The 19,333-nt window shown below is 41.6% G+C and overlaps 1 protein-coding gene across 2 annotated transcripts in view; it reads right to left on the bottom strand.

Annotated features, from left to right (window-relative positions):
- Nucleotides 1-19,333, bottom strand: part of erbb4b (erb-b2 receptor tyrosine kinase 4b) — a 217,420-nt gene that overhangs the window by 94,895 nt on the left and 103,192 nt on the right. For both annotated transcript variants that reach the window (XM_040201513.2, XM_078091335.1), the window contains exon 2: nt 17,731-17,882. In XM_040201513.2, coding sequence (XP_040057447.2) covers nt 17,731-17,882 — 152 coding nt within the window. The remainder of the gene's footprint in view (nt 1-17,730; nt 17,883-19,333) is intronic.

Raw genomic sequence — 19,333 nt, 5'->3', positions numbered from 1 at the left:
ACTGGGTCAATGGATATTTAAATGTCTAATTAAAATAACATGAGTTCCAGATCAGGAAGAGAGACAGGAGAGTCCGGGGGGGGGGGGGGGGGGGTGACATGTCGGGAAAGCTGATGCGGGGCTGAACGTGTAATGAGAACAATTAGCATGTTTGAGGAGACTGGAAACACGTTAGCGTGATTCCCTCTCATTTCCATACATATTGAGGCATGACGATGTGCTCCACGGGCCTGTGGCCATTGAAGTCTGATTCACAGGAGTGCACTTGGGGGGGGGGGGCTTAAGGTTTGCCTTGCATCACTAAGTCCTCATCCTCTATTTCCATAACGCTTCTCTAAACCCTCCGTCTGCGCTGACATCCACATCTGTAAACAGACACAGAATCCGGCTACAGCGTCTACAAGCGTAAGTGAGAACATCTTTTCCTGGGAGCTCATCCTCAATGTGAGAAACAACCTACCGGACATATTTTTGGTCATTTTCCATTTTCTGAAAATGTTGATATAAATATCTCACACTAATCTCTGTAGATGTTGTGAATAACTCAGGCATATCACCCAGTCAGTTATGACTTTACTACACCATCATATTGGAGCGGCGTGAGTGCACTGGTTTCCCTGTAAGAGAGAAGTTCCTGGCGCAACTTGTGAGTCTTTCATTATTCAAACTGAAGCTTTTCGGTAAGTCGTCAACCTACAGTCCTACAAACAGCTATCTCCCGGACCGGGGACACCTCAATCCCTCTGGAGTGGCTCAAACCCAATAGAAGCCACTTCAAACACTGTCTTTGATGTGTGTGTGTGTGTGTGTGTGTGTGTGTGTGTGGGTGGGCACACAGAGTAGTGTATATCTGCTTTACTCACATATCTGTTATTGAAATGCTCAGAGAAAGATTATTATGATGACTCACGAGTCACCATTCCTTCCGTTTCTTGAATCACACCTCTTATGCTCCCATGAAAGCAATCTGTGTCTGGAAGTGTGTTTGTTTCTGTGGCTGTACAACGAAATCCTCATGTGAGATTTGACAGTTTTTTCGGTTGAGTGGGGTAACAAATAAATATGAAAGATGAAACAGCCCGGTTGGCTTTCCATGTTCCTCCCTTGGCTCGACTGGGGGGTCACTGCTTTCTAGGAACTCTTCTGCACAAGCTTTTCCATAAGGATTTTAATGAGGCAAATAATATAAAAAATCCATTTATTGGGGGGAACGGAAAGGAAATTTCATTTGATTCAAATGTGCACACAGAAGAAAAAGTACAGAGGTATACAATATAGTGCATACAACAAAGTAAAGGAATTATCTTACATATATTATTCAAATTATAGTGATTTTTCTATTTTGTTTTAGATTCTGAATTGTTTCAGATTTTGAGAGGCTGTGACTTATTCATGAGATCGACGAGGATTGGGCGACTTTGAGAAGTCCCTGTTCAGAGCAGGTACATCCAGGCAGAGCCAAGTGTTCGCTTGATGCCGGAGTGTCATTGGTTGTGACAGTCTACTTGTCAAACACGTCGACAAAAAATCACCGTAAGCTGCATGCATCATTGACAGAAACACCACGATGGCTGAGTGGGGAATATAATGATGTGAGTGGACAGGAATGACAAAAAACAGAAACACCTCATTCATGAATAACAAGTATTTACCCCGCAGTGGGGTACCGCAATTAAATTAAAATGAAAATGATAGATAAATCACACAAAGTGTATGGATAATAGTATTTGTCCAATGCCGTATTTGCACGAGCAAATGCAAAATGAGTCTAAAGTTACACAAATAGACACACAAACAAACACACAAGTAAAAACAATTTAATATGGTGTTGTTGAAAGTAAATTGAAGAAGTATCAGTGTCAAGTAATGAGTCTGACTAGCGATTGCTGTGCTGACAGCACTGAAGAAGAAGCAAAGGGGGATTGTCTGTAAAGCGTCCAGCGTCCACTTTTTAAACTGGGGGGGGCAGAGAGGGGTAAGATGCAACACAACTGACACGCTTGATATATTTTTTATGTGTTGCCCCATCGAGCACAGACCCTGAAATGGGGCCGCACGTGTCCGAGTGGTAGAGCTGTGTGAAGGGACGGGGCGTTGACCACAATGCCTCCATGCACGTCTCCTCCTCACTCATCCCTATCAAAAAAAGGCCCTGGAGGCGCTCTGGTCTCTCTCTAGCTGCCGCCCGGCCTGGGGGATGAACTCGCCAGGCCATCCTGCCCCTGATGGGGGACGGGGCGTACAACGGAATAAAGAGAAGGTAATGAGGTGAAAACATGGCTTGAAAAAAGGTGCCAGTACTCTCCTTATTATTATGTTGGCACATTTAAGGCATTGTAGCTGCTATCCGTAATTTAAGAAGTATGCATGTTTTATATTTGTCCATGAATTAAAATAAAGAGTAGTTTTATTACGGAAAAAGAAAGGATATTGAAATTACATAATTAAATGACCCAAGAAAGCTTCACCTCTCGACGCTCCCCAGTGGAGCCTGAAGTAATGAATGATTGAAAACGCGGCCTGTTGCTTGAGGAGGTCGAGGTGTCTGCCCTCCATCAGAGGACAGACACTACTTAACACTCCCCCCGGGCAGAGACCACTATTGTGGCCAACCGATGTTGTGATGAACTAACATCTTGTCGTATCTCCCAACCCTACACGGCGCTATACAAGGCGCTGTAGCGGAGGCAAGGAAACAAAAGCAGAATCATGCTACGATAACCAATGAAAAGCTTTGAGCTCATTATCTTAAGTCAATTCGCCTCTGGGCCAAACATGTGTTCACGATCCGGTGAATTGCGATGAGGCCAGCTTGAATCCAACTCATCAAAAAACTCTTGGTCAGCGCCGTTCTGCCTCTGACACCACGCACCGTCACCCTTTAACGTTTGAGACACACCAAGCTTTCAAATGAACCCCAAACTGTTAATGTTTCATTGCCTCTGGGTTGTTAAAGTTGTCTTAGCACTTTGTTGTTGTTGCCGCCCTTCCGGCATCGTTAAACTTGTCGAGCTGTGTGTTGGCGTCGTTCTTCCTTCTTTTTTAGATTTGTTATTATCTAACGCTCAAGATGGTTGGCTGTTAAGGGGTTGTGTTAATATCGTAATCTAATGGCGAAACAAACACTTTGTCCAATGATGAGATCAAAGCAATTTACCGCTAAAGTGAGAATAAACTGAGATGAAATTCAAGAATCAATATGAACATTGAAACAAAATCAAAAGAACTTTTGACAAATAATGGAGGATTTCAGAAATGTCCAGGGTCTAGGCAATTTAGGTCAATTAAGCTCTGCAACAATCAATCCCATTGGTAATGAAATGTACCAGAAATGTACCAGATGAGCTCAGCAAGAGTCCGACTCAGGACAATATCACTTTCATCACTGGACTAGAAAGTTAACTTGCATCAAAAGCCACCCTCTCTGCAGTGGCCTTATTATAAACATCTAAATGTGACTCCCATCTACTCAGTGAGAAACCAAGTGTCCCCAGGGTTAACTTTCATTTCAGGCAAAACCTTAATTTTCTTAGAACATTTAGTCACTGACTCTGATGCATGAGGGCTGTTCTCTAAAGTGAAAACGTTAGTCTGGCACTGCCTTCATTGCTCTCAACCATATTTCTCCCTTTTTATAGGACATTACATTTACATTATGTGTAATTTAGGTGACGCTTTTATCCAAAGGACGACTTTGCTATCCTCCTGAAATATGTTACATGTTTTTAACAGAGTAAAATACAGTGCACATGCCTTCCAATGGGCAGGCAAATATAAACCGCACACACAAACACAGAGAGAGAGAGGGAGACTCATACACATACTTTCTCTCAGTGGCTCATATAACGGCAGCTCTCATCTGTGGCAGCACCTGAATTGAGCTAGAAAGCACTCAGTCATTAAAACTGACTTTAACCGTTGGCATTGAAATTAATAGTGGGGTGTTCACCTTACAGTGTGAGAGCCAATGATATCAGAGTGAAGAGAGGGGGCCAAATTCGTCACATTACCACCCAACGTCAGTACTAGTTGAGTTAAGGTATTCTTGATCCATTCCTGTAATTTGTCCCCTGCTGTTGAGCCATAACTATTCAAGCTCAGTGGACAGAAACAGTGCATCAGCCGGGAATAATCTCTGATGAGACTGTCGAGAATATAATAATAAGCCATTTCTTTGGAAGCACATTCCTTTGGGATTGGAGGAAACACAAACATGTAGAATTCCTTGTAAAACGTTCATGTCCGCAGCATTGCTTGAAGGGTGAAAAAGATAAATGTTAGTACAGGTCGAGATCTACCCTATATTACAATTGTCCAACTCCGTTCAATGCTATACTTGAAGGTTACCCATGATTTCTTCTGGTTGTAGAAGCAATGTCAAGTAATGGTGCCTTCCTGACACCTTCGGAAGGTGGATTGGCTTCAACAAGTTTCACACTCCTCCCTAGTTCAACAATACAAATATCCAATGTTGTGTAGCTAACAAATTAAATTGCAATCTAATGCCAAGTAGCAGGCAGCATTAATTTCATCCTTCATTTGTCTTCCGTATTGTAACTTAAGAAAAGAGATAAAGACTGATAGAAAAGGGACACAGTGGAGTGACACCCCTTCCCACGAGGAGGACTCGCAACTCCATCAGAGCGGTGGTAATGAGTGGACTCCAGTGGGGAATTCTCCAAATGGACTAATTTGTAATTGATTCAGTGCATTAATTAACGGCCTGGTTGCGCTTGTGTCATGGTTAATATTGTGCGGATCTGACAAGGCTTGGAGGCCCGTCTGCATTGGGACTGTTGGGGTGAGGCAGCCATTATTCAATTACGCTGCACACATCGGCGACGAGGCAGGACTTAATCCGAGAGTAATCACTTCCCCACACTCCCCCACTATGAGCTGACTTGTGTGGAGGAGGGTGGTGGGGTTGTGGGGGGGTTAGTCCTAGATCCATATAGCCCACAGTTAGCTCCTTAATTATGCCTGGGAAGCAAATCCCCTTGATATTGTTACTTTTTTTTTTTTTAGCAATAGTAGAAGATAATCCCACTCCCCCTCGGAGAAACATAGCAACCGAATATTATCATTCTTATTGTTGTCAGCCTCTGTACTGTTTATCGCTGTGTTTCTGGATTCCTTAGTCTTCAGCGGTTCACATGCATTTATTTGTTACTTTAGTATTTAAAAAGAGAAAACACATCAATCTAATTTATACATGAATATATTTGATTCAAATCTGACATACCGGTTGGGCTTTTATTTTTATTATTGGATATGCGACGTAAAAGCACAGAATCTGAAGTGTTCATTTTCTTTTCACTGTTGAGAGAAAAATAAACCAACAGTCGAGACATCTAAATATGATTGCTTCAGAAAGGATTCCCCCTCAAGAGATACCAACCAAATGTAAGCCACCCACCAATGTGTATATGTGACATACATAAAACCACCACATGATGAACTACATAAAGAATGGATTGTATTCCCCCTGCGTGATGCAAAAAAAGATTGAAAAACCGACTTGGTTAGTAAATGGCTCAGATTGACCTCCTCATGTTCACTGCGCACCATAAAAAGAAACCTCAAGGAACTGCCAACGTCCCTCATCAGAACAGGCCATGTGTTCCACTTTTACTTACAAAACAAGTGGGACGGACACACGCTGTGTCTCAACAACGGTTTTAGGCCCTGAGCTTTGAGGGGAATCAAATAGAGGTCTCTCTGTCTCTCCCTCCCTTTCCTCACAGTCAATTATATTCCTGCTTCGATCTACGTTGGCCATCCCATAACCATTCTCTCAGAATTTGGACCTTGCACAAGACAACAAAAACAACACTCGTGGCCTTGGAAGTAACCAGACTCCATCCGGCCCTTTGCTGCATATTTCGGTGCAGCAATCTTAAAGAGCGCCTGCAGGAGGCTTAAATTGTATACTGTCTCATCTCTGTGGGGAATATTTACTTTCAATTTGGCCAGGCTATTTTAAGACAGAAACAACCACTCTCAAACTGAAGGCCAACCTTAAGGGCATTCCAGTAGGAAGTAATCCGTGTTTGAGTGACAGAGCTAATTCAGGATTTCAATCACATCTACAGTTCAGTGGGTACAAATCCAAACCAAATGCAAACAGTAAAACATCTCAATATTGTTTACATACACATTCCTATTGCTATTATTATTATTATTATTGCTATTGCTATAGCTATACCATTGCATCTCCAAAGAGAAAAATAAAGCAATTATTAAAGCAAATTATGATGTTTTACTGAGAGTAATTTAAGAAAAGCATTCTGGATTTAAGTGACATATTAATCACCCTCAGGGAATTCTAAACCGGTCCTTGCAAATCAGAAGTCTAGCCAGACACTTCAATTCGGGGGGGGGGGGGGGTCCACACAGCAGCCCTGTTACTTCAGTCCTCCACTAGTGCCCCAGTGAGACTGTTAAGCGTTGCTGTGGGGGAGCTTTGGCCTCATTTAATGGTCCTAACAGCATTATTAGCTAATAAAGGTTGATGGGCCTCATGACTCAATAAATTCCGGAGGACAGGAGAAGATGAAGCTGTAGCCGTGTGTTAAGGTGAGGTTTTACTCATTTGTGAACCTCCCTTGTTTTGCGGTCCTTTGTATCGGGATTATTTGCGAGTATAAAAAATATTGTGTGTCTGCATGTGAAAAAATAAATACTTTATGTGGCCTCTTATTCTGAACATAGAGGAAATCTCTGAAATTGAAGATGAAGGTCTTTCTCTTCCCAAAGGGAACTGAGGAGTCCTTTTTTTGACCCACTTGGCTGCGTCAACTCACTTTCTCTCACACACACACACACACACACACACACACACACACACACACACACACACACACACACACACACACACACACACACACACACACACACACACACACCGTGCCAGTCAAAAGTTTGAAAGTGTCCAAACTTCTGACTGGTACTGTATACATGCACACACAAAAACACACACACACACACAGGCTGTATCCAGCATATGGAGTTTTTTATTTGCCAGCTTTACCTATCAGGATTTCTTAGAATGAAACAATCATGTTTAATTAGGATGTTTAGGTGTTGTGCAGGAATTAGAGAAGAGCACTTTGAAGTTATGTAACTGAGTGTTACTATAAGATCACATTCAGCAATAGAGGAAAAATTAGGTATCAAGTTTTTGCTCAGAAATTGAGGAATACTGCCAGTGGAAAAAAAATCAGTCTTATGGGAAAGTGTTTTATGAAGAAACAAAAAAGAATTGTCAAAGATTTACAATAGACTATAGACAATAGACTGGGACATTTAGTTTTTCTTACAGCAGAGGGACAGTTGAAACCAGAATCCACACCGTTTTACCCATGATCCTCGCTCAGGCCCTCCTTAATGTTTTAAAGAACACCCCTTCGTGCAATAACATGTCAAAATGTCTTTTTTGAAATAGCCAATTATGTTTGCACATTCAGAAGGTGACTGTCTAATAGCATTTTTCTGAAACCCATTCAATCTCAATCTTATACATCCTTTCCATTTTCTATTTAGAAAGAAGGAAGATGTTTTAAAGAGGTTGGAAACAGTCATTTCAAAGTTAGGAGAAAAGGTACCTAGTTGCTCTCTGTGCAGTATTTTGCAACCCTGAGGAGACCTCAGCTACTGTAACATGATTCACAGCCACATGTGCACGCCTGTGTGTCTTTGTAGGATAATGTCAGTGGTGTGGAGTTTAATTTTAACAAGGCAGGATATGGGGGAGCAAGTTGAGGAATTTATGAATATTTGAATTGCTTTAATGGACATCTCCTGTAGGGGCAACTAAGTCTACTTCATGGTGAAGTAGTTCAGTAGTAGAACGTCAATTTGGCGAACAGCTTTCTGTGTCTCACAAAGACACAGCTCCATCAGCTCATAACTAGTTTAAAAGAAGAGCAGCGAAAGGTCAATAGAATAGCTTTTAAAAGGCCTTTGTAATTGCAGTAGTTTTGGTAAATTAATAACAAAGACATGATGGCTAACATGAGTAGAGCAGAGTACCCCATATGCATTCACTTTATGGTAAAAACTGCAATTATACAAAAAGAAAATTGTTTTTAATGTTCTGCCTCATGTTTTTCTTTGTCCAGAATCATTTTGCCATTTGCTCCTCCTTTATCCGCACTATGGGATATTATCTACATGAATCAGCATGATCAATTTACTGACCCATTAAGTTATTATCTTACCATTTTAGAGGAAAAATCAGAAAAAAATGTTGAATAGAACAAAAAGAAAAACCCTCCCCTGTCATCTCTGACACATTTGTAAGATGCTTTTTGGTTTCTTTTGTGGTACTTTGGTGACATGGCAATACTTCTGGAATACAGAACAACGATAGCGTTGTATACGGCGTGGGTCATAACATTATCTCACATATGGCATTACAGACCTAGCAAGCGATTTCCACTACTCTGACCATGCACTGTATGCAGGACGATTTGCGTCTGGTACAATGGAGAGTCCAGCAGATGGTGGCAATGCTAATCGCCACGCAACGCAATAGAAATGGGATTAACATGTATACGCCTAATGATAAAAATGACGCCCAAAAGGACACTAAACCAAAAAGTCCTGAAGTTGTTAGACATGTGAGCAAGGATCAGTGCTGTATAGAAAACATGGCGCCAGCGATCACTTTTATGAAACTGTGAAGCATGCGGAAGTACTAAAGAACGACAGACTTGTACTAATTAGACACAAACTGAAAATAAAAGGCTGGGGATGCAAATTAGAATAATAACAACATTCAGAAAATTAGTAAACCTACAAATTACAATGCCGCTGCTTCAATGCAAACTAATATCCATGCGTCCACGACGTAAGTGCTGTCAACCAATAGTAAACACACTGTTCTAGCACCACACCTCTAGCTCGTTTGCAGATAAAAAAATAATAAGAGGGAGTGGATGATTGCCCTGTGTGAGGAGGCCTACTGTTACCTCAATGGTAAAGGAACACAAATACCGTGAAATGGCATTGAACTCATGGCGAAGAACGTGAAATTCTGTACGCATCCCCACACGGGTACAACACCGCAGCAGTCCATGGAAATGAATACCCCAGAAACTACAGTACACCGCCAATTAACAAAAAGATCTCCTGTTGGTTAATATAAGTCTGAAGCTTGGAGGGCAAGTTGTGTGTAATCTTTGTCCAGCAAGTGGAACAAGATATTTATTGATTCACTGATTTTCTGCAGATTGACCCACATAAATCATCCACAATCTGACTGTATGTGTAACAACAAGTCAGTGGTTGGATGCTATCAGCCTAAAGGTCTGTAAAGAATGGGTTGAGCTTAACATTGCATGTCTATATTCATTTTTTTTACTTTAATGCGGAGACAGTAGCAACAGATTAGTTGTGTGAGGACAATGAAGTAAGAGTGATTTTGTGACACGAGGATTAAAATAAGGATATCTTGATCAGCAATGAGGCAGCACTGTGCCGAGCGTAAGCTGACTCATCGACTTTCTCTCTCTCTCTCTCTTCATAAGACGACCACAGGTGAAAAGCTAATAACCTGTGAAGAATCAATTCCTGAAAGTGTGTGTCAACACATCTAGACTAATGATATTAAGTCGTATAGTTTTTTATAACTTAATTTTAAATTAAAAGGTATAATAAAGCATATTTACTGAAATTCAGAGATAACCCAGTGAGAATAATTAGGAAATGTTGAGTGATCAAAGTCCTACTCGCCCCCCCAACTCATTACTGTTTTCTATCATTAGTCTTTGCAAAAAAGCAAGAGATGTTCCTGGGTTTTTGCTGTCAGATTATAAGCTTAATGGTTTTCTTCCACTGAAGCGGATGTAGACATTCTTTTTGGAGTGAAAAAACAACCTTATTTTCTTGCCTATACAGAGATTGAAACCAAATAATGGCACATGGTAAACATGTTCGGTGTAATGTGTGGATCGGTGGCCGTTGTTCACAATAAGAAATAAAGGCCGACAGCCAAGGATAGAAAGTGATTCTTTTCTTCTTTTTGAAATATTGTTTTTTTATCCCTTGCAAGGTACTTTGGACTGCACAGGTCAGCGCCTGTGACCGCCACAGCGTCCTAAGCCACACGCTACCCAACCTGACCTCCTCTGGCCACTCATTCTCAAAACCCCTGGTGAAATTGGCTGAGGGCTAATCAACATAATCTCCCTCCGAGTGTGTTATTACACAGCAATTGATGGATGGTACAATTACACCCCGTGTCACTTAGCCAAATGGCTCTGTAATCCTAATGAGGTTTTATTCAAACGTCGACTAGTTAGACGGGGGTTCAATGTAGAAAGGAGGGGAGGACGGAAAATGCAAAAGCAAACCACACGTAAATACACTCGTACATACATATAAATGAATGCGATAAGCGAGAAAGAAGTAAAGAGAGACGTGATTATAGCTTAATAAAATAAAAATCAGGTAACACAAAGAATTGCTCTTATTCACAGTCACGACAGGAGGTGCTCTCCGGGTTGTTAAGATGCTAAGCACTTTTCAGTCTTCATTTGAATGCAAATAGTGATGAATTGGGCGAGAAAAGGTCTCATTTCATATTTTATACCATATTTTACGGTGAGATTTTCCCAAACCAAAAATCATACCTGGCTGCTATAACCAAAACATAAATATATCATAGTTTATTCAAAAAACTAGTTAAGTTAAACTAATTTAAATGTTTTATTGGATTGTCATCCAGGCCTTTGCAATGAACGTTTAATCTGGTTTTGTTCCCATCACACCAAGGAAATCTGCTGCTCTCATACTTCCTGCTGCTGTCAGAGCGCATGAGGATGAGCGAAGTCGAACGCAGGTTTAAACAGGTTAGAGCGGCTGTGTGAGTAATATACATATATTGAATGTCATGCTACTGCTGAAGTCTGGGTCATTACTTATTGTTTGGCCCAGTCAGACTTGTTTTCTTTATTATAATGTAGGAACTTTGAACGGGAAGAGCAGTTCTCCTGACCTATGAGACAGTTGAGCACACAGCCTCCGCCAAGTTAAATTGAGAATCACAGTATTTTGCTATGTTATTACTAAAAATATGACGTGGATGCACTGGGACTAAATGTGCTGCAAGATTTGAGAAAATGTTTTTCTGTTCCTCTGCAAAGGATGGAGCTACGATTAAAGACCTACTTTTCAAGTGTTTCTTACTTAAATGAAAAGAGATTTGCAGAAAATAGCGTGTAATGCTCTGGATGCAAGATAGGCAAACTGTCAAATAGTTTGACATAACGTGTGGGGGCTGGAGGGGGGAAGGAGAGTAGATTGTGAGTTTAAAACCCTGCTAAGCTGGCAGTAGATGGATGTAAAACGTCAATGAGTGAGTCTTCAACCCCCAGCAGGCATCATGTGATATTGAGGTGCAATAACCTAAATACTTGCTTCTTAGCCGGTGTGAAGATATAGTGCAGAAAGTTTGAACAAAAGATAAAAAGTTGGAAAAAAGAATAATAAAACTGCTTCCAGGTAGTTTTTTTGTCTATTCAGAGAAGGCAAGCCAAAGCCACAAATCCCTGATTTCTATGCAAAGTCTCACCACAGGGTGGGGGTCTAGAATGTATGTGGTCAGAGGATTAGACGGGCTGGTGGCTGTTTTCCATAAGTGCCGTTATCAATTGGGGCGTTGTAAATGAGCAGGAGAGACTTTGCTTTGAGTGGAACTATTGTACTGGGCCCATCTAAGCCTTAGCACCAGTCATTCCTGAAAAGGACTTCCTCATCTAAGTCGCAGCGGGTGGAAATTGATTTCGATCCTCCTGAGGAGTGGGTCTATAAAACTCACCTTCTTTCCGGCAAACTGCGGAGGGAGGCGTGCATGAAGTTTGAAAAGGCATCAGAGAGGCAGGGTGGGCTATCGTCACATCCCGATTCTGCTTATTCTCTCTGCTGCCTCCCTATTCCGTCGCTCCCTGCTCCGTTACGACGCAGGCTGCCGCCACTGGTTAATGAGTTTGCACTCGCCCAGTGCGGTGAAAAGGTCTCATGCATCCCTTGCACTCTTAATTCAAAATCTGTATATCTGTTTTTTGAAACTACAAATATCAGAAAGAAAAGAATGGTGTTACAGATTGGGTAACATTTCTTTCAAAACACTGTGTTGGCTACCAAACCGTCCCTGTTTGTGTTTGGATCTGCAATGAGTTCTTCTTTCTTCATGACTCGTGGAATGAAAGGAGAGTAGAACAAACCAGTGAGCCAATCTTTTCTTTTACTGTATTAGCCGCTATTAGCCCTGTCTCCTGTTGAGAGGCTTAAGGGAAATGAACAGCGGAGTTGGATTGGCTTCAAATTAAATGTTTTGGCAGAGATATCCGCCACGTTCCAAATGTCAGTTCAGAACTTTCTGCCAGGGGGGAGTTTTTTTAACCGAAAGGAGTAAATTAAACAACAAAGTAGGTTTGTTGCCTAAACCAAATGTTTGCATTGTTGATTTTTTTTTTAGGGCTGGGCTTAAACAGGAAGACGAGAAAAGCAATACCATACACAGTATGTATGTAATACAATTGTGACTGTTACTGTACAAGTACAAGCATTTTACTGTGAATTTCCCCATTGTGGGACTAATGGAATATCTCATCTTATCTCTTTTACAGTCAGTACAGAAGAAGACCAAATCCAAGCCCAACAGGGACTATTTGAATGCTAGACAGGGTTTGAAGGAAAGCATGACTAGACCTGACTGTGACATTAATAAGTCATTCTCTCAAATTGAAAACTAGGCCCTTAAATATAGAAAACAAAAAAGCTCCATACAAACACAAAGGAATACTCAGGCACATTTGTGATGGAGGAAACTTAAATGAGATGCAAAGCATAATAAAGGGAAATGACTGAAATATGTATGTCAAGTATTTCTGCAGTGCTTATTCCATTCTCCCATCAATCCAGACTATTTTTCCAAAACACAGGGAAAGAAAATCCCACTGACCAGAAGTGGGAAAGAGAAGAATAAATTGTATCTGTCAGTGAGACAAGGAGGCAGCTTTTAACCCGGCCTATGCACGCACGCACGCGCACACGCACACACACACACACACTGAATTGGTCAGTCAATTTTACCAAGGGTAGGTTTAGAATTAATGTCAGTAAGGAAAAGAGTTTCAAAGTCACATGTCCTATCAGTACCAATACCACAATACACACATGCTCTATACACAAATACAACCCTTGAACAACCATCAGAAATGCCCTCAAACATGACACATCATCAACCTCTATCTATCATCAATTGCTTATTTTCGTGGCAAAATAATGGAGAATCATTCATTTCCATGCTCAGCTGTCGTCATATGTCACACACTGTTTTTCTCTCTCACACGCACTGACAAGCAATCCATTTAGTGGCTGTTGCAGGTGGGAGAAGGCACATACTGAAAAACATATCCTGAGAATTCTCGGTGGCAGTGGAATCCACACATTGGCGATCACAATCTGACTTGTCGAGCACGTGGCAAAAAAGGAATATGGAAGAAGTAAAATGTAATAAGTAAGCAGCAAAAAAACGCTTTCGATGTCGTTGAGACGAGGGTTACAAGAGACGTACATTTCCTGTCTGCGATGGGGCGCTCCTCTTCTTTTGCCGTCTGGCTTTCAAACTACTTCCTGGTAAAACTCTTTCACCCAGACTTCCCTCTCTAACCTTTGTCCTCAGCATTTCTTTCTATCAGAAATCTCTCTTTCCAGCGCACACTGCCCTTCGTCGTGTCAAATTAAAGTGATGGAAATGAACTTGAGGGGACGCTAATTGCAATTGTCAATCCAATCTAGGTCGGGGCTGAAAGACAGGGGCTCCTTGCACTTCATCAGTCTTCATTAATATTGAAGGAGTTTGCCGAGGAGCAAGGGGCCAACGTAATCTGCACTCATCTAACAGAGCATCAACAATTAGGAAGCTGGGGAGGGCACCAGTGGTGCCTGAGGGACAAATATGCCAGTCAAGAAGAAGTATGAAGAAAGATCTCAGTAGACGAGGATGGAGTGCACGAATAGATGCTGCCTTCAAATGCCGTGGGAAATAGTTTGAGAAGCGAGGGGAGGGAATTTCATAGTTTCAGCATGTGCCCTACAGTGAGCCGCACATCAGTGACCCATCAAACGGTAATTGCAATTTTATGACTAAAATAAACTCACATCAATACGATTGTATGGCTTTTATCAAAAGTGTGTAGAAACATCCTGCTATGGTATGTAATTAATTTACACTTCATCCAGTACACCATCAACAAATGACCGGATCCTGAACCCAACAATATGAAAAACAGATGCATTATATAAGTTTATATTCTTTCGTATTTTGTACGTTTACTCCAGTTACGTTTAATGTGTCCAACATTTGACAATCACCCTCCTCCATGATACTAATATGTATTCTTCTGGAATGTATAAACTGTAACAGAATTGTGAAAGGCACCTGAAGGCTGCATAATGCCTCAGTGGTGATTGTTTTATGAACCACACACACACACACACACACACACACACACACACACTATAGATGGTCAATCATCATCCTTTGCTAGAGCTATAAACTATGACCCTTTGCATAACCTCCAGCTGGCAAATGCTGTTACATAATGTTTGTGATGGCGCTAGCGAGTATTCAAATTCAAAGCAAATGATAAATAAAACAAGTGACTAATGTGTTGCAGGGAATGACGCTGTAAATGGAAAGTAATGAAGGTGGTTTTGAAAGATATTATTATCTTATTATGTGCATCGGTAACATAATATCTTAATATGCAATGTATTTTTTACTTCTATCGCTTTATTTTAACGATGGCACAAGGCCTTTTGGAAATACGGCATTTCCATTTGTAAATCAAAATTCCATAATTTATTAGCAGCTACAGGGATAGAGGACTGAAGTCAGCGCTGCTAAGTTATCTGATCAAGGCACTAATATCGCGGTGGAATTACATGTTTACTAATGGTCGCAATGCAAGCCAAACAATCCAAGGCGAGGAGAGGGATACATGGATATTTGATGTACACACATCAGTTTATCAGCACACGCAAGGAAATGACATGAGGGAAAAAAAGAGACTCCAAACTCTGTATCCCGTTCACAAAATGAAAACATTACAGTAGCATGTTGATCAGGGCCCAACTTGTAATTAACCTGCATACATTCTGATATAGAAGGATTAAAACAAAAATTAGAAGATGGATTTTGAAGTTGCGAACATTGATAGTGAAAACACTGCGGGTGGTTAAAACTCACGGTTGTGCTGTTGGTTGGAATGTGCATGTGTGAGGAGGGGGGTCAAGCCTCCGTGCTGAAATGCATTGCGTTATTAATCACAGTGTGAGCGTTGATTCATCTGTCGTGGAGGCAGTTTGGAAGATGGACTCTATTTACTGCTAAAGCTGTTTGAGGGGCTTTGGGGAGGCAGCCATCAATCTCTCGGCTATCTAGAAAAGAAAGAGCCAATGCATCGGCATCAGCTTCAATCACCTCCCAGAGACAGGTGGTATGGCACACTGCAGCACAATACTTTCTTCTTCACTCCTTCACTTCTTCTCCAGCTCAAGGTGAAGTTTTTTCCCTCCCTAAGGAATCATGTTATTAATGTGTTTTATCATAATAATAATATTCCCTAAAAATACACGCTGCACCCTGCCCTCTTGCTCCCTTGCTGTTCGGCACCCTGTGTTCCTAATTAGCATCTTCAATTAACCCATGTTAATTGGCAACCACGGAAAGGTGGAGTAACCTGGCAAGCTGGCGCCACAGGGAGTCGTTTTGTAAATGAGTGGTGGTGTAATATAGGAGCAGGCGGGTAAAGAGGGATTGTAGCCGAAAGCACCTTTAACCTGAAGCCGGCTTGTCTTTATGTAAGATCAGCTTGCACGGATAAGACTAAAAGTGGGAGTAAGAATGCTGTTTTAAGAACAAATTGTTTCTATGTAGTTAAATAGTCATACACAAAATTCTGCCCCCCCGCCATCTTTTTTTCATCTGAGTCAGTGGGTCTTAATACCTCTGCAGGGGTCTAGCGGTAGCAGTTACCATTCATTACGGCCTCTTTCAGAATTTCATCTTGGCTTTGTTTTGCATCGCAGGGGTGGGGTTGTCAGTATTGCTCTGCACACATTGCAGAACATTTAATGACTCCGTCTTGATTTGCTACTTGATCAATCTTTATTTATTTTTTTGTCCGTACAAAAACACAAGAGAACACAAGCTACCTTACTAATTACGTTTACCTGATGTACACAAACCACTCTGCCTTATTAACCTAAAATGATAGCTGTAAGGCGCCAAATATGAAAAAATAAAACAGAGCATGTCCTATTGGGGTCTCTGTAGGTTCACTCAGACACCAATACCGGCCAATGAATGCAGTCAGCACTTTACAGTAACACCAAGGGGGCCCCCTCAGCCTCCCAGGGAGGGTGGAGTCAAATGGAGCTGGATGGCGTTAGCGGAACACACTGCAGTCAGAGTGGTCTAGAGTGCTGTTCCTGAGAAGCTGAAGGCCAACAAAAGGTCAACAATAGCAGCTGACTTTACCAAAAAAAAAAATCAGGCAGTTTTTTTATTTCTCTCTGCTGCAGATTTCACAAGAGCAACTCGGTCTGACCTCTCATTACCAATGTATTACTTCCCTGGCTCCTGAGCCTGTCATCCCCTTCTCAGCCTTTCGGGGTTTGAATCCATGTGTCCATCAAAACCAAAAATTAAAGTGAGCATTTATTTTGTTCAATGCATCTCAGTCTCTTCTCATTCATTCACTACATCTCACCTACATATTGCTCACATGGAGGTAACCATGTGTAACGCCTGTACTTCTTTTTGACACGGTTGGTTGGCTCAGATTCGAAAAAATGAAATGATCTTAAATATGTCAACATTTTCTGAAAGGTGGGAATTCATGTTCAGTGCAACAACTATTTCTTCTCCCTCTGTGAAACCCATTTAATCAAAAAAGGAGATGAGCGATCAAGTTATCTGGATTTTGATTATCATACGCTTCAGTGGAATGAAAGTACAATCAGTTAGACACTTTGAGGAGTGAGGAAGTCTGATTATCCCCCATTGAACCAAAATTCCTCGCTTCTTGTTATCATTAGCAATGGAGACACTAATCTGAGTGCTGATTGGTTGAAAAGTATCCAGGCACAGGGCACTCAGTCTGCAGCAAGGTCACATGAAAAGAAGCGTGTGAAAAGTTAAAATTCTAAACTTTTTACTGAGATTGAGGTAATTACTTGCGTGAATGATGGAAGAAACAGGTGTTTGGATTCATCTCATGGATTCTAAGTGTGTTTATTCGTGCATAGTATTTGTAGCCTGGCAGGCAGCTGGTTGTGTCCATCAGGCTATCCAATAGCTGCCACTTTGTGTTAACACCGAGGCTACCACTGATAACGCTGACCGACCCATGGAATCATTGCAAGCGCTTAGAACCCACCCCGGGGTAAACGTTATTAGCTTCTGTTAGCAATGTTAAATCACACCAGGCCAGGAGGGGGAACTTTGCATCTGTGTGTGCAAGCTGAGAACGTCAATGGCCGTATCACCGTCCAATCATCAGCCTGACGGTTACATCTGGGTCATGATATGATGCATGTCAACTTTTTCAAATGAATCAAGGATATTGAATAATCGGTGGTAAATTGCAGGTCAACACTGTTGCGAATGTATCTACAAGTTCAAATTAACTACTATGTTGCTTGTTTTGTCCTTACTCTGAGGAAGGTGAGGTCCCGGCTGCGGTCGATGCTTGTGATCTCAAGGTTGCCCATTACCACTTCGCAGTTCTCGTAGTATTTCCTCAAGGTGCGGTACTGCTGTTCAAGGTCCGATAGGGTGCTCAGCTTGTTTTCGGTACCAGCACAAACTAGGGAAATAAGGGCAGAAAGTAATAAGACAGCGTTAATACAACAGGGTTCAATTGAAAACACACATACACACACACACACACACACACACACACACACACACACACACACACACACACACACACACACACACACACACACACACACACAAAAAGGGTCTGACTTTATTATCCCCAGATTTTGCTTTCACAAAAGGTTGAACCTACAAACAGCAACACTACTCACATCTATGTGATTATCTTAGAAGATGAATGTCGTCTTTACAGACCAACAACAACAGCAGCTGAAGGGTTTTAATATACAAAAAAAGTCGATGTAGTGCAAACGTGACACCGTTGACAGTGAGCTTTAGACCTGCTCATCTGGCCGGGATAAGTACGGGCAGGCCTCGCTGCACCCTCAACGCACACCATATCACACATCGGGGCTCTCACAGCACATGGGAGCTCTTTTGCAGCTGGCTGTAGTGCTCATTTTATAAATAATGTACCCAAACCTCAAAACAAAGACGTGAACGAAAAGCACATTATTGCATTAGTCTATGTGAAATAGGCGGCTTTGTGTAAACATCAAAACAGAAACCCCACCAACAACCTCCTGCAAATTTTGATTGAATCCTTCATTTAAAGTTTCCGTCTAGACTCAAAATACTAGCATTCAGCGCCCCTGCTGAATTACTGCCAACTTTAAGATATAGACACTGACATTTGTTCTTTCGAAGCATGATCATCTTTTTAATTTGCATTGCCATGGCGGTGTGGTTTCTCCCACCTGCACCGTCCAGGTGACGGAGGAGCCAACCGTGTGACAGAAGGGTGGCAGGTCCTTCCCACAGTCTTGTCACACCGTCACCCATGAGCGGCTATCTCTCCATTTCTCCTTGTACAGCCGATAACATACGATACACTTCCCTTTTATAAACCCTCTATATTAAACCTGGATCTTGGCACTAAACTGAGGCCAACGAGTTTACACTTCATCCCCAAACAGTCTTTTAATTATATTTACTATTTACTCTCCATCATTACACCACAGACAGGAAAACAGGATTTTGCAAGCTGTAACACTGAATGGAATTGTGTTCAAGCACATCCACATCCAAGCAGATATTAGTTAAATTGAACTATTCCATTGGGACGCGGACACCTGATTAACCAGGTTGCAGATAGCATAACGTGCTACAAAGGAATGATATACGACCCACATGGGTGTTTTCTATAGCGGTTAGCGTAGGCTTGAGGGAGGAAGGGTGGAGGGTGAGTTGGGGGTCATAAAGTGAGAAGAGGTTTAATAAACTGTTATTGCATCCTTGGGGCATGGTACAGAGATCACAGGCATGGGGCATCGTGGCATGTGGCGTCTGGTAGAATTTACTTTTATATACCAATGTGCTTCCTCAAGCATGCATTCAGTAAGCCTGCCAAGTTTTGTCCGGCTGTTCAGCCTCAAC

Source organism: Gasterosteus aculeatus, chromosome 16, assembly GCF_964276395.1.
Source record: "Gasterosteus aculeatus chromosome 16, fGasAcu3.hap1.1, whole genome shotgun sequence".
Classification (NCBI taxonomy): Eukaryota; Metazoa; Chordata; class Actinopteri; order Perciformes; family Gasterosteidae; genus Gasterosteus; species Gasterosteus aculeatus.
Note: the sequence above shows the minus strand (reverse complement) of the source record. Positions and strands in the feature narration are given on the sequence as shown.